At 38.7% G+C, this 16,744-nt stretch overlaps 2 protein-coding genes across 4 annotated transcripts in view; one reads left to right on the forward strand and one right to left on the reverse strand.

Annotated features, from left to right (window-relative positions):
* The window catches only part of LOC128657339 (oocyte zinc finger protein XlCOF6.1-like), a 45,409-nt gene extending 35,868 nt beyond the window's left edge, over positions 1 to 9,541 (reverse strand). Inside the window, exons 1-5 of one of the 3 annotated variants that reach the window (XM_053711651.1) lie at positions 9,417 to 9,541; positions 6,592 to 6,778; positions 6,128 to 6,206; positions 4,196 to 4,348; positions 182 to 289 (exon numbers count right to left, since the gene is read on the reverse strand). In XM_053711651.1, coding sequence (XP_053567626.1) covers positions 182 to 289; positions 4,196 to 4,247 — 160 coding nt within the window. In that variant the 5' untranslated portion in view covers positions 4,248 to 4,348; positions 6,128 to 6,206; positions 6,592 to 6,778; positions 9,417 to 9,541. Of the gene's footprint in view, positions 1 to 181; positions 290 to 4,195; positions 4,349 to 6,127; positions 6,207 to 6,591; positions 7,095 to 9,416 lie in introns of those variants that run through there. The other 2 variants (XM_053711652.1, XM_053711653.1) reach the window with 2 other exon arrangements.
* Positions 9,542 to 9,593: 52 nt separating this feature from the next.
* Positions 9,594 to 16,744, forward strand: part of LOC128657340 (oocyte zinc finger protein XlCOF7.1-like) — a 111,409-nt gene continuing 104,258 nt past the window's right edge. The window contains exons 1-2 of the mRNA XM_053711654.1: positions 9,594 to 9,682; positions 11,422 to 11,585. The gene's annotated coding sequence lies outside the window, so the exon portion shown is untranslated. The remainder of the gene's footprint in view (positions 9,683 to 11,421; positions 11,586 to 16,744) is intronic.

Genomic DNA, 16,744 nt, shown 5'->3' on the forward strand with positions numbered 1-16,744 from the left:
TCACCATCTCATTAAGGTCTCTGGGCTTTAATTCTCTATATCCTCCAGTATAAAACTACAACATGAACTAAAGGGTTAAACTCATGTTATCTGCGCTTATAAACCAGACATCAAACTACAAGGGAGAGCAGTAAGTAACTGTGTGCACAGCCCCGGCAGACTCTCACATATTACTACTCACCGGCAGGGAGGGACCAATGTATTTCAGTCTGATGACTATTCACGTCATCTGTCTCATTCTCTTCCTTCACATTTAATAGCCCAGTGCCCGGGTTTTCCTCTAGATGCCCTGTAATTACAGCAGGAAACTACCTTATAGTACACGGTAAACAGTGTAACAAGCTTTTATAACAGAAGTTTGTAGTTTAAGCCAACGCTCTTTTCTCCCTCTTCTTCCTTTTTTCCACCTAAAAGGGTTAAGAGGGACCAGCTTTTGGGTCCAAATAAACCAGCAGCAGTAAGTATTGTAGTTATTTTGCATGTATCCAACTCCTTGGTCCACCTTAAAAGAACACTAAATTCAATATTAAAGGGACAGTCTACACCAGATTTTTTTATTATTTAAAAAGATAGATAATCCCTTTATTATCCATTCCCCAGTTTTGCATAACCAATAGAGTTATCTAAATATGTTTTACCTCTGTGATTACCTTGTATCCAAGTCTCTGCAGTCTGCCACTTATTTCAGTGCTTTTGACAGACATGCAGTTAAGCTAATCAGTGCAGACTCCTAAATAACTCCACGGGAGCGAGCACAATGTTAACTATTATGACTCACGTGAACTAGTACTGTCTAACTGTAAAAAACTTTCAAAATGCTCTGAGCTAAGAAGCTGTTTTCAGCGGTTTAGAAATAAGTTTGAGCCTACCTAGGTTTAGATTTTCAAAAATACCACCAAGGGAACAAAGCACATTTTATGATAAAAGTAAAATTTAAAAGTTGTTTAGTAACAGAATATTAGAAGCCTCAGTACTCAGGACAAACACTGATGCTACATATAGATTGCACTCCTGAGCTTACCACAGTATGCTCCAATGACAAAACCTGCTGCCATATATAGATCCCACCCCTGAGCCTACCACATTTATGCTCCAATGACAAACACAACTGCCATATATAGATCGCACTACCAAAGCAACTCAGTATGCTCTAATGACAAGCACTGCTGCCATATATAGAGCAAGCTCTTGAGCCTACCTCAGTATGCTCTCATGACAAACACTGCTGCTATATATAGAGAACGCATCTGAGCCTACCGCAGGATACTCTAAAGGAATGGATCTAAGATCTAACGAAATGGAGACTAAGAGAATTAGGTAAACTTAATAATTAAAGTTAATTGGATTTTTGTTTAAAAACACCAAAAACATGACATACACGTCATAGTATCTACATAGCTCTATGCCTATAAACCTTATTAAATGTCTGATTTAGTGCTCCCTGTATGTGACCAACAACATCACATACACATAATAGTAACTACACAGCTCTGTGCCTATAAACCTTATTAAACCCCTGATTTATTGCTCCCTCTGTGACCAACAACACCACAATCACATTATAGTAACTACACAGCTCTGTGCCTATAAACCTTATTAAACCCCCGATTTTGTACTCTCTAATCTGTCTTTTCATATGCATGGAAGAGGGGGGGGAGGGGGGGAAAGAGTGTCTGCTCCCAGCCCCTTTCACTGGGTGTTCTAGCTGATCTTATCAACAGTGCTAAACTGGGAGCTTCTAAGTAAAATTTGAAAAGGTTTTATACTGGATTTTTAGATCAGCATCTGTGCATATTCTTCCTCATAGTAGTGCCTATTACATGACGTTATATGAAAATTGGTGTATAGTGTCCCTTTAAACATTAAAGGGACAGTCAAGTCCCAAAAAAACCTTTCATGATTTAAATAGGACATTTTTTTTTTTTTTTTACATCTTAACAATTTACATTTATCACCAATTTTGCTTTGTTCTCTTTGTATTCTTAGTTGAAAGCTAAACCTAGGAGGTTCATATGCTAATTTCTTAGACCTTGAAGGCCGCCTCTGCATTTGACAGTTTTTCACCACTAGAGGGCGTTAGTTTATGTGTTTTATATAGATAACATTGAGCTCATGCACGTGAATTTACCGAGGAGTGAGCATTGATTGGCTAAAATGCAAGTCTGTCAAAAGAATTGAAATAAGGGGGAAGTCTGCAGAGGCTTAGATACAAGGTAATCACAGAGATAAAAAGTATATTATTATAACTGTGTTGGTTATGTAAAACTGGGGAATGGGTAATTAAGGGATTATCTATATTTTAAAACAACAAAAATTCTGGTGTTGACTGTCCCTTTAAAGTGATGGTAAATTCACTATAATGACAATGCTATTTCCTAAATCTTTCATTACAAATATACCTTGTATACTCTTATTTCTTTACTAAACAATGTTTAAGACAGAGTAAATTACTTTTTTTATTTGCAGGATTGCCTGTCCCTGGCCGCCTCCGTGTAAAAAATACTGATTCTGAAATTTGATTGACATATGGCTGATCCAATAGCAGATGCACCATATGCCCTATGTATTTGATCTTCAGCACGCTCCCGTGCCGCTGCTTTGAGGGCTCTGAATTAGCAATGCACACTACGCAAGTGCAGTTATCAGACGAGCCGACAGCGGCTTCATGTAAACAGTGAATCAATAATGCAAGAAAAGATTCACTGTTTACATAAGGCCGCTGTCGGCTCTTCTGATAACTGCACTTGCGCAGTGTGCATTGTTAATTTAGAGCCCTCAAACCAGCGGCACGGGAGCGTGCTGAAGATCAAATACATAGGGCATATGGTGCATCTGCTATTGGATGCGCCATGTGTCAATCAAATTTCAGAATCAGTATTTTTTACACAGAGATGGCCAGGGACAGGCAATCCTGCAAATAAAAAAGTAATTTACTCTGTCTTAAACATTGTTTAGGAAAGAAATAAGAGCATACAAGGTATATTTGTAATGAAAGCTTTAGGAAATAGCATTGTCATTATAGTGAATTTACCATCACTTTAAATAAATGCTAGATAGAATGATGCATTCAAAGAAAAGATTAGTCTGAAAATAACATGTCTATGCATTTTTAAAAGTTTCATTAGCTGTTTAAACAATGACAAAATAAGTGTAAAGTTTTAGTGTCTATAAAACAATGGGAGCTGCCATGTTGTAACTGAGGTTACATTCTCTGCTGTGGCCAATTAGGGACAGTTATAATCAGGTCACTAGAGTGTGCAGTCAATAGCTGTGTGGAATATAACAGTGTTCTGCACTTCCATCTCTAACAGGAACTAAAAAACTCACAATTTCAGAATGGAATAACAGGAAAAGGAGACAACGTGAATAATGAAAGTATTTTGCAGAGTTTGTTCTATATATACGATTTATCATTTTATATTACTATTTCAAAGTTTTTAATGTCCTATTAAACCCCTGATTTAGTGCTTCTGTATGTGACCAACAGCACCACATACACATTATAGTAACTACACAGCTATGTGATTATAAACCTTATCAAACCCCTGATTTAGTGCTCCCTGTATGTGACCAAAAACACCACGTACACATTATAGTAACTACACAGCTCTGTGCCTATAAACCTTATTAAACCCCTGATTTAGTGCTCCCTGTATGTGACCAACAACACCACATACACATTATAGTAACTACACAGCTATGTGCCTATAAACCTTATTAAACCCCTGATTTAGTGCTCCCTGTATGTGACCAACACCACCACATACACATTATAGTAAATGCACCGCTCTGTGTCTATAAACCTTATTAATCCCCTGATTTAGTGCTCCCTGTATGTGACCAACAACACCACATACACATTATAGTAACTACACAGCTCTGTGCCTATAAACCTTATTAACCCCTGTTTAATGCTCCTGTGTGTGACCAGCATCACATCCACTGTGAAAACTGTTACCTACCAATCAGCAACTATTTAAGTACAGGGACTGATACAGAGTATGAGGACTTGATGACCATCTCATAGCAGGTTTTTAAACTCGGCTTAGCAGAAATGTCTGTACACCTCTGTTATGCTACAAACCAATATATTCCTTTAAGGTGATCAGATCACTGAGGTTTCTGGTTGGTTACTGCAAATATTATCCCATTTTGATGACAAAACCAGGTGACATGCACGTGACGTCCTACTTACCTCTTTGTGAATCAGGAAGCTCTGAGGTTTGGTTCTCAGTCTTGTCAGACATTGTCTTGTTCAGCGTGACTGAATTTGTCAGATATTCTTATAATGTTTCTCCTTTACTGAGAAAATGCAGTGACGCGTATTGTACGTGATCTTCACAGTAACCTAAACACAGAGAGAGCCTCATGTACAGTTAATTTTCATAGGGAGAAATGTTTCTAAGTATTGATGTCCAAAAGTTGTATCTGAGCATCATAAACAGACCAGAATTCAGGAATCACTTTGCTTGGTCACAAAGGGATAAAGTGAATAAAATCAGGAGGACAGTGAGTAAAATAAATAAACTATTCTAAGAGTACACACAGTATATTTAGGTCACTAATTACTTTTATCTTTTTTTATTTCTGAGACATTAGACATTTCTGTATTGAAGCTGTTTGTAACCATTTGTGAATCTCTGTATTTAAACATCAATTCTAGTGGGAGGTTTTCTGTGAGTTACCCACACAAATCATATGCTGTTTTGTTTTTTTTAGCAGACCAAGCACTTTTTGAAACAAACTTTAGTTTGCATTAATACCCAAAATATGAAAAAAGCAGTCATATAAAATGCTAAATTATTTTTGTGTAATTATAATTATTCTACAACATACATGACAAGTGTCAACAGTATGTCAATCTCATCTTTAAGAGATAGGCCTCTACCTATCAAGCTCCGAATGGAGCTTGATGGCCCGTGTTTCTGGAGAGTCTTCAGACTCGCCAGAAATAGCAGTTATGAAGTAGCGGTCTAAACACTGCTGCTCCATAACCCTGTCTGCCTGCTCTGAGCAGGCGGACGGGAATTGCCGCAATTCAACCCGATCGAGTACGATCGGGTTGATTGACACTTCCCTGCTGGCGGCCGATTGACATCTCCCTGCTGAATACGGAGAGCGTATTGCTCTCCGCATTCAGCAAGGTCTTGCGGACCTGATCCGCACTGTCGGATCAGGTCCGCAAGACCTTTAATAAATAGAGGCCAAAATGTATGTATGTAAAAAAAAAAAAAAGCACTCTCTGGGTTTTCCAAAAAAAAAAAGGTCAGCTTTATTGGATGATGTTTCAGGAATATGATATCCCTTTTATCAGATCAAAAAGTAATTTTTTTACTGGAACTATTATCTGCACCCAGGTGGCTTATCTTGGAGGGAGGATTTGTTGCGGTTTTCAATGGGGGCAAAATCCCCTTTTAAACCTAATTTCTCAAGGTTCACTTGGGGTGGATGCCAGAGGATCGGTGGGGCACCCCCCTCCAACCCCCCAGATGGAGACAAAATAATAATAATTGTGTAGATGGGGGAAATTACAGTACATCGGGCTTTACCCATAGCCGCTTGGGTAATGTCCATTTTACTTGGGTAATCCTAGGATTACTCAGATATCTGACTATACCCGTAACACCACACATACATCTCTATCTCATATTACATCCCTTGTGCATTAACTGTGACTTTACTTATTGAGCAATGGAGATCTACCTATCTTACGATATACAAATGTCTACACACAACTACCTCTACATACCATGACAAATGTATACATCAATAATTGGGTATATTAACTCATGTCATGTTATATGCATAATCTGATAATATATAGTGCTCAAATACCTCATGTCAAAAGAGGTAGTTATGTGTAGACATTTGTATATAGTAAGATAGGTAGATCTCCATTGCTTAATAAGTCACAGTTGTGTGCACTTTATGGTTGTCTGAGGAAGGGGTGAATGCCCCGAACGAGGTGCACATCAAAAGCATCCAATAGAGAGTAATAAGGAAGGCACTCACCGGATTTAACCAAGGGAATTATTTAATCCTTTACTGTGACGTTTTGGAGTGTTACCCCCGTTTTCAAACAGACAACCAGACCCCACATAAAAAAGAGCCTTAAATACCCACTCACCTCAATCACCAAGTGCATTACAGAAGGCGCACAAAACGGAGCACACGTCATCAGGCGGCGCTCAAGTCATAGCAACCTGCTGTCAACATAAAAATTATGTAACAATCTAAGTGCAACTTATATAAACACCGTTAAAAACAAAGTTACTATATATACACACACACGTACACAACTATAAAGGCAATATAGCAATTACGGACCTAAATAGTCTCATTATATTATTAATGCAATAAACCTTTACAGAGCCAGCTCTGCTAATATCGACTGTTAAAGCACGTAACAGGCATGAACATGCTTATGTATGTATGTATGTATGTATATATATATATATATATATATATATATATATATATAGTCTAATTATTAAAGGCGCAGTATACACACAATTTTCATTAAACTGTATGCAATAGACACTACTATAAAGAAAAATATGCATACACACACAAAAAAAAAAAACAACTTACTTAGAAGCTCCAAGTTTGGTACTGTTGATGAGGTTAGGCTGGGACACTCAGTGAGACTGTGAAAACAGGAAAAGCAGACACTCTGTCCCTCCCATGCATATGAAAAGACAGATTAAACAAACAGGAGAAAGCAGGAATCTGTAGACTTTTTAGCCTACATCTGATACTTTGGGGCTTGTTTAGGAGTCTGAAAATGATATTAAACATTTTATTAAAAAGTAAGCAAAACTATATATTGTTACAAAACCACTCCCAGATGGGCTATATAAATGGATCACCTACAAAACATTTATGCAAAGAAAAATCTAGTGCACAACGTCCCTTTAAGCACTAAACTGCAGAGCTAAATGTAAAAGCTGATTTACTGCAGGGGTATGTAGAAAAAGTCAAAGGGTCAGCACAATCACATTACATCCTTTCGGTAGACAAACAAGTTGTGTTGTAAGCTAGTGCAGCACCTTTTAGATCCCCTCACTGGGTCCCTATCAACATATGTAAAGGAACAGATGAAGGTAGCCCTCAGATAAAAGACAATACCTTTATTTAGTAGGCTAACATTTCAGGGGAAACCTACCTCTTTCTCAAGATAATTTGTTATACATACAAAGCACAATTTATAGGCATAACACTTAAAATGGGCGTTCAATCAGCTACACTGCAGCAAAAATTAATGCTGCAAGCAGGAGGGAGAAGGAACTCCTAGAGTGGATAGGGGTAATAGATAGTTGTCAGTACCTAAGATGGCAGAAACTAGGTAGAGGGGGAGGGTTAGAGAGCTTTTTGGGAGAGATCAGGGGGGTTGGAAGGTAAGGGGGTAATCCTACACTGTACAAAATAAAAATAAAAAGGACTAAAATTGCATGCTGGCAGACTGTCTGCCTGTAGCTAAGATGGTGGTGACCGGGGGGGGGGGGGGGGGGGGGGTGAGGAAGGGAAGAGAGCCGTTTGGGAGGGATCAGGGGGTGGGAAGTTGAAGGTGGCAGGGTAATCTCTACACTACAGCTAAAATTAACGGTACAAACTTAGAGATTAACCCCTTCACTGCCGAGAATAATAAGTGTGGTGAGCAGCTGCAATTAGCACCAAAATGCAATGGCAAAGCCATACATGTCTGCTATTTCAAAACAAAGGGTATCCCAGGGAAGCTTTTACATCCATTTGTGTTATGACTGCACAAGTGATATGTAAATAATTTCAGTGAGAATCCCAAAGTTTGTTAAAAAGTTTACAATTTTTTTTTATTTGATGGAATTTGGCGGTGAAATGGTGCCATGAAATATACCAAAATGGACATAGATCAATACTTTGGATTGTCTACTAAAAAATATATAGTTTTGATAGGTAAATAAAGGAAGTTTAAGTCTGAAATGGGAAAGATTTAGTCTGAAATGCCCGAACCTGAAGGGGTTAAACTCTATCTAAAATATCAGTAACATTCCGGATCCATTTTTATAAAGTGGAGAGATTACAATCACTTTGATATTAGCTAATTTTAGTTTAACTTTGGCTAAAATTTAACCCGGGTGGTCAGTAAATGCAGGCGAGTGGTACATCCGCTAGAAATGTCCAGGGGAGAACACTGCATAACCATTGTCACTAATGTCTTCGACATTCCCTGTATCTGTCTCACCCACATGCACCCTCCCCAGCACCTTATATCCAGCCACTATACATAGAACCTATAGAGGGTTCCCTCTGCATCACATGCCCCACCCACTGCTATAGAATCTCATGCAGAGATATACAGTACTATAGAGAGGTTCCATGTCTTAAAAGGGACATTAAACACTCTGAGATGATAATATAAAATGATAAATCGTATAATTAAAAAAAAAAAACTCTGCAATATACTTTCATAATTTTGTCCCCCTTTCCTGTAATTCCACTATGATATTGTGAGCTTTTCAGTTCCTGTTAGAAATGGAAGTACAGAACACTGTTATATTCCACACAGCCATTGGCTGCACGGTATAGTGACCTATTTATAACTGCCCCTAATTGGCCACAGCAGAGAAGGTAAAACTTTACCCTTATTTTATCAAAAGTTAAACAACAAATTAAACTTTAAAAAATACATCTACATGCTATTCTCAGACTAATCTTTTCTTTGATTGCATCATTCTAGCTAGCATTATGTAGTGTTTAATGTCCCTTTAAAACACAATTCCCCCAGTATTCTATATATAAACACTTATGTTTCATCAGCCAGACACACAACCTACTCACTACTTTATTTACAGGAATATAATATAACAGACTCAGAAAGGCTTCCTATGCCTAACATGCAGCCCCCTCCCCAATACCTTATATATAGATATATAATAGAGATTTCATCTGTCTTGCACACATAGGTAGCTCCTGCCCAGTACCTTATATACAGATCTACATTATTATAGCGAGGTTCCCTGTCTCTCTCTCTCTTACACACACATAGCCCTTCCCCAGTACTGTATATACAAATCTATATTATTATAGAGATGTTCCCGTGTCTCACAAACACAACAACCCCTATCCTATAACTTATATACATGCATATAGTATAATAGAGGGGTTCCATTGGTCCACACTTAAGTCCCCTCACCTGCACCTTATATACAGCTATAAATTATTATTGAGATGTTTCCTTTGCCTCACAAATATCCAGCCCGATCCCTATTACCTTATATACAGATGTTTGTTAGTGAGGTTTCTACTGCCTCACACACGCAGATCCCTACCCATTATCTTATATACAGATATATAATACTATACTAAGCTCCCTCTACCTCACAAACACACCACCAGCTATCTCCCCAGAGCCTGTTGCGTCATAAACACATACATACCTCCTTTGGTAAAGTATATGAGGATACATAACACTAATACAACAGTAGCTTGTCTCGTACTAATCTGCCATGTTGAATACGGGTTGCAGTTGCAGCTAGTTCCGCTTCCGTTTTAGCAGGAGGACCCACGGGAAAGAGAACTACAGGAAGTAGCTGGGCGGGGACTTTCCAGTAGCTCTTTTGTTTTGCTTTGATCGCTGCTGTCAAGTAGTTTCTGCGGCACGAACAAGCTTCTACCGTCTCAGCACCGAATACGGTGGTTTCATGTAAGTAAATTACTACTTAGTGAAGTGTCTCTATATAAAGCATTGGAGGGATGTGTTGTATTTCACAACAAACCTATCTTTAGAAGTTACTATCTCTGTATAAGCTCATGAGAGGCAGGTGGACCCATAATATTTTATATCTGCATAAACGGTACTGAGAGGGGACTGTGTATGTGAGGCAGCGGGAACCTCTCAATAACACACATATATATATATATATATATATATATATATATATATATATATATATATATATATATATATATATATATATTTATATATATATTATTTTTGAAAGGGGTCTGTGTGTGAGACATATATAATTATAATTAAGGTACTGGATAGGGAGTTGTGTGTGACAGGCTTAGGGAACCTCTCTATAATATTATATACTGTATCTGTATATAAGGTACTGGGAGGGGGCTGTGTGTCTGTTAGAGGTAACCTCTCTGATATATATCTGTATATAAGGTACTGGGGAGGGGGATGTGTGTATGGTTCAGAGGAAACTTTATATATTTGTATATAAGGTGGTACTGGGGAGGGGACTGTTTGTGAGGCAGATGGAATCTCTATAATATTATCTATCTTTATATAAGATACCGGGAAAGGGGCTGTAGCAGGTGTGTGAAGAAGAAGAGGATCTCTCTCTCTCTCTCTCTCTCTCAATCTCTCGATCTCTCGATCTCTCTCTCTCTCTCTCGATCTCTCTCTCTCTCTCTCTCTCTCTCTCTCTCTCTCTCTCTCGAGAGAGAGTGTTGTGGGATAAGCACTCTCACCTCCTCCTCAGTAAACGGCCAGGGTGACAGGAACATTGGTTATTTATAGTATAAAGTAGATCCACACTCACTGGACTTTGAATAAACAAAACGTGGTTTATTGTTGTGACGTTTCGGAGATCAAACCGCCCCCTTCATCAGACAAAAACCTGATGAAGGGGGCGGTTTGATCTCCGAAAACGTCACAACAATAAACCACGTTTGGTTTATTCAAAGTCCAGTGAGTGCGGATCTACTTTATACTATATATATATATATATATATATATATATATATATATATATATATATATATATATATATATATATATATATATATACTGTATACAGATATATAACACAATACAAAAGTCTATCTGCTAATATAGATACCCCCCTGAAGCTGCTACATTGCGAGTTGAGATAATGGCAGATAGTTTCCATCTAGCTAATAGACCTATGATGTCACCACTGTCACATGACTGGAGAGATCGAATAGTGCAGAAGGAAATAGCTGGGCAGGAGACTAAAATGCATCTCTAAGGCCGCGTTCGACAATCGCTCAGAGCGAGCCCCGGCACATCTGCTTCAGCGATAATATATATCTGTATAATGCACTGTCACATGACTGGAGAGATTGAATAGTGCAGAAGGAAATAGCTGGGCAGGAGAATAAAATGCATCTCTAAGGCCGCGTTCGACAATCGCTCAGAGCGAGCCCTGGCACATCTGCTTCAGCGATAATATTATATATCTGTATAATGCACTGGTGATATGGTGTGTGTGTAAAAGCTTTTAGTAAAACAAATTATATTGGTAACACATTTTTATCATTGTAATCAAAATTTAATTTCTACACTTTGAAGATGCCTAAGTATCTAACCAAATATGTAGTAATTAACTTGAATGGTATTATTGTCAGAGAAGTTTGTTTGATGTACACACAGATATGTATATGTAACATTTACATCTTCCTCTCTAGTTCTAGGTTAGTGTTACTGTGACAAGGTGAGTCCCGGATACTCAGTGTCACGCACATCAATAAAAGACCAGAAAGCGGTATTGGAGTATTGGGCTGATTCACGTGTGACCAACAAGAAGACAGAGAAGAACCAAACCTCAGAGATCTACATACTGACTGGGGAGGTGAGAACTATTAGTCATTTTTCCACTGCTCCTATCTGCTGCTGTGTGTAACATCTGGTGGTGATCTACCTTTTATACAACACACACAGCAGAACACCAGCGGGAGTGAGCACACTAACAATATGGTCTGTTCATTGTCACTGGGCGAGTTCTGGTTTGTTTATGGCCTTTATACAACACACACAGCAGAACACCAGCATGAGTGAGCACACTAACCATATGGTCTGTTCATGGTCACTGGGCAAGTTCTGCTGTGTGTGTTGTATAAAGGCCATAAACAAACCAGAACACCAGCGTGAGTGAGCACACTATCCATATGGTCTGTTTAAGGTCACTGGGCGTGCTCTGGGTTTGTTCATGGTCTTTATACAACACACACAGCAGAACACCAGCAGGAGTGAGCACACTAACCATATGGTCTGTTTATGGTCACTGGCCGAGCTCTGGGTTTGTTCATGACCTTTATACAACACAACCCCAGAGGGAGTGAGCACACTAACCATATGGTCTGTTTATGGTCACTGGCCTAGCTCTGGGTTTGTTCATGACCTTTATACAACATAACCCCAGAGTGAGTGAGCACACTAACCATATGGTGTGTTCATGGTCACTGGCCAGGCTCTGGGTTTGTTCATGGCCTTTATACAACACACACAGCAGAACACCAGCAGGAGTGAGCACAATAACCGTATGGTCTGTTTATGGTCACTGGGCGAGCTCTGGGTTTGTTCATTGGCTTTATACAACACACACACAACACAATCCCAGAGGGAGTGAGCACACTAACCATGGGCTAGATTACATTAATTGTTACGCTCAACAAAAAAAGTTGCAGAAAACACAGCAATATTACATTTGAAAGTACAGTTACTCATAACGCTGTCTAATAAAAATTATTATAAAGATATGAGGTCTTAGGTGTTAAGAAAAAAAAGGGCTTTAACATAGAGATACATACATACATACATACACATGTATAAATATGTATACAGTGGGGAAAAAAAGTATTTAGTCAGCCACCAATTGTGCAAGTTTTAAAAATTACAGGCCTCTCATCTTCTTAAGTGGGAGAACTTGCACAATTGGTGGCTGACTAAATACCTTTTTTCACCACTGTATGTGTGTGTATGTGTGTGTGTAATATATATATATATATATATAAACAAATTAATTAGAAAAGAGCTCTAACATATCAAAAGAGCTAAAGCGGATACCTGGCCGCACCAACACACCCCTACAGTATACTAAGGAATGACATCCTAAACAGGTATGCTGAACATATGCTTTTAATAAAAACAAAGCCAAAAAAGATACATGCTGAGAAAAATGGCAACAACAAGATACAGCACACAAACATATACCAAGCGTAGTGCACTACTGTAGACTGTGAGCTAGCATATGCATAGTATAATTAACTTATGAGAAAGTCCGTTCTTGATGCCGGGCACTTAAGTGTTAAGAACACGCTCCGGTTTAAAGGTTTAGACAGATTACCGTCCTTGATATCTCATTAAGTGTGTTTGTTCCGGTACCGGATTAAAGATATAATGTGAGAGTCCACAGGATGGTACTAGTACTGTTGCAAACTTAATCCCATGTGCTAATAACAGCTCCAACTTTAAACTTTCAGTGTGCAAGACTTAATACTGCATGGCTTACCTCCGCTATCTTCACACACTCTACGGTATTACCTGGCAGGATCTCATCCGTGGTGTGACTTACAGCGATGTATTCCGCCTATGCAGCTCTTCACTTGCTTGGTTGTGTTGTGTACACTTGATATCGGCAGATTCACAGCATATCCACCATGCTGGCGTGCTCCACACTGTGTCTTGTTCTACACATTACGCGTTTCGCCCCTCCCCCTTTCCGGGCTGAACTCAGGGCTTCATCAGATGTGTCTAATTAGACACCACAGCAGACTTTATAACACTTGTGCAGATACAAAGTTACACCTCCTTCCTGTATGTTAAAGGGAAGTGTATAGTGCATGTACATTTCAATGGCTACAATTAGGTTACTTTACACATTAAATATACAACTAATCTATACAGATATGGCATTTTGCAATTCACACACTTTTGAAAACTGCTTATAATATACTGATAAAATACAGCATTAGATTTAAATATACACTGAGATTCACTTATGTGAACATGTCTTCATGCCCATTACTAAGCTGCCATGTATTATTTCATACATATTTTCTAACAGTGTTAATAAATAAGGAATACTTATAGAAAACAGGAAAATTCGATTTTTTCATTCAAACCAAAGGGAGAGAGGGTGTTGAGTCTGTACATCCAGCGTGACTCATGCTGGAGCAGTAATTGGTCAATATTACCTCCTCTCCTCCTTGGTTTGATGTGTTCAATACCCAATACTCTTAGGAGGGAGAAATCAGAGTCATGCATTTTTTGGAAGTGTCTGGCCACTGGACTGTCTGACTCCTTATCTTTAATGCTATCTCTGTGTTCCCTCACCCTTTCTTTTAATTCACGTGTCGTTTTTCCAATGTAAAATTTGGGACACGAACAGTGTAACATATAAATGACATTTGAGGTATTACAGACTATTCTTTCATTGATGTGGTAAGACCTATCTGAATATTCTGTGCAAAAATTTGAGGCTTTAACGATGTACTTGCAGTACACACATCTGCCACAAGGTTCGCAACCTTTTCTAGTCTGTGCCTGTGTTAGCCAATTTTTTGGGGTGTCTCTTTGGAACTCACTACGAACCAATTTATCCTTAATACTAGGGGCTCTTTTGGCTGTAAGCAGTGGGTACTCAGAAATATATTTAGCAACTGAACTATCATTTAATAAAATGTGCCAGTGTTTATTAAGGATATTCCGCAATTTGTTCCAATGGGAATTATATTTTGTTATTAAGCGAATACTATTCTCTTCCTTAGGCTTTTCAGTTGTTTTATATAATAGTTCATTTCTGGGTTTTTGCCTAGCTCTAAGCCATCCTTTTTTAACTTGATTCTTAGAGTACCCTCTCTGAAGGAACCTCTGAGCCATCTCTCCGGCCTGCCTTTCAAAATCTTGTTCAGTGGAGCAGCACCTCTTGAGCCTCAAGAACTGCCCCACTGGAATGCCATTTTTTAAGGCTTCCGGGTGGTGGCTGGAACCATACAACAGATTATTAGTTGCTGTTTCTTTTCGAAACACTTTGCTTTTTAATAATCCATCTTCAATGGTGAGTTTGAGATCCAAAAAAGTAGTTTCCTTATTACTAATCTGGTGAGTTAAGAACAAATTTCTGTTATTATTGTTCAGAATCTCAACAAATTTATTGGCTGAAGTTTCATCCCCTTTCCACAAAACCAGGATGTCATCCACATAGCGCAGCCATAGGACGACGTGAGCCTCCACCCATATATCTAATTCCTGGAAGACATCAACTGCCTCCCAGACACCTAGATGGAGACAGGCATAGGTGGGGGCGCACGCCGAACCCATGGCTGTGCCCCTTAACTGTCTAAAAAATTTGCCATCAAACATAAATATGTTATTGGTTAACACAAATTCCAATAATTTGAGTACCAAGGTAGTGTTGTCACTGTACTCTTCTCCACGTAGTTTAAGGAAGTATTCTGCTTCCAAACCTACTTTATGTGGAATAGAAGAGTACAGTGACTCCACATCAAGAGTGAGTAGAAGCATATCTGGTTCCATTTTAATTTTATCCAATTTTCTTAAAACGTCCCCCGTGTCTTGCACATAGGAGGACAGTTCAGTTAAGAAGGGACGTAGAAAAAAATCTACATATCTACTTATCCCCTCTGTTGGTCCCCCAATCCCAGACACTATGGGACGTCCTGGTGGGTGTGTGATGCTTTTGTGCACCTTGGGAATGCAGTAGAACGTAGGGGCTACTGGGTGAGTGGGACTCAGAAATTCAAATTCTTTTTTAGTCAATAACCCTGATTCTTTTGCTTGTCTCAAAATGATGAATAAATCATCACAAGATTTTTCATAAGTATGTCTAGTGACAGCCTCATATTGTTCTTTTACACCCAGCTGTCTCAAGACTTCTTTCACATAGTCAGCCTGGTTAAGGATGACAATATTCCCACCCTTATCGGATGGTTTGATCTGAATTTCTTTTTTGCTCATCAAATCTTTAAGAGCTCTTCTCTCTTTTTTACTCAGATTGTCACTCACTATACCTGAAACTCCTATGTCACCTACTTCTCTTTCCACACATTTAACAAAAGTGTGGACACTTGGAGATAAGGATAGTTGGGGCATAAATTTAGACGTAGGTTTAAAATTTGATTTTTTGGGGTACGTGATACCTGTATCGGTTTCCTCCTGTTCTTCTAATAAGGATACTAAGTTAGCAACTGCCTTTGCATCCTCACTCTCAACAGGGCCACAACTCTGGGATCTGTTACCCCAAAGTTTTTTCAATAATATTTTCCTTGCAAAAAGGTTTAGATCTTTCACAAATTCAAATTTATCTAAGCCATTAGAGGGACAGAATGATAATCCTTTCTTTAACAATTCAATGTGTACCATATTTAAACTAACTGAGGAGAGGTTGATTACTGACATTTCCTCTTCTATATTAGTTAGTTTGTGTTTTCCCAGAATTGACTCTCTTTTCTCTGATTCCTGGTTGTCATGCGATACTGGGGGTTGCTCCTGTATCTCCCTCCTCTGCTCCTTTGTCTCTGTCTGCTGGAATAAGCTCGACCACCTCCCCCTCTTTCGTCTGCCTCCTCTCCGGGTCCTACCCCTAAAGGGATTCTCCCCTGTAGTGCAGTTCTTATGTTTTGGGGGGCATTCTCTAATTCATTCTCAGAGTTATCTGTACCTGAGTCATATGCATATCTGGTACTGTTGTTATTTCTATATATGTAAATGGTACCTTTTTTAAAATCATCCTGGTCCCTGACCATTTTTCGCCTTTTTCTAAATTTAATTTCACCTTGCAAACGTTCTAAGGTTTTTTGAGCTTCCTTATTAAGTTTATCAAAGGCTGGGTCATTGGCATACAGATTTACCTGTTCATAGATTTTATTTGTCTCAATTTTGCTTTCCTCCAATCTTTTTTCATCCTCATCAATCATTAATTGCATCAACTCTAAGGTACATCGTGTTAATATAGCATTCCACTTTTGAATAAATTCAGTGTTTGCTTCC

The sequence above is a fragment of the Bombina bombina genome, chromosome 4 (assembly GCF_027579735.1).
Source record: "Bombina bombina isolate aBomBom1 chromosome 4, aBomBom1.pri, whole genome shotgun sequence".
Taxonomy (NCBI): domain Eukaryota; kingdom Metazoa; phylum Chordata; class Amphibia; order Anura; family Bombinatoridae; genus Bombina; species Bombina bombina.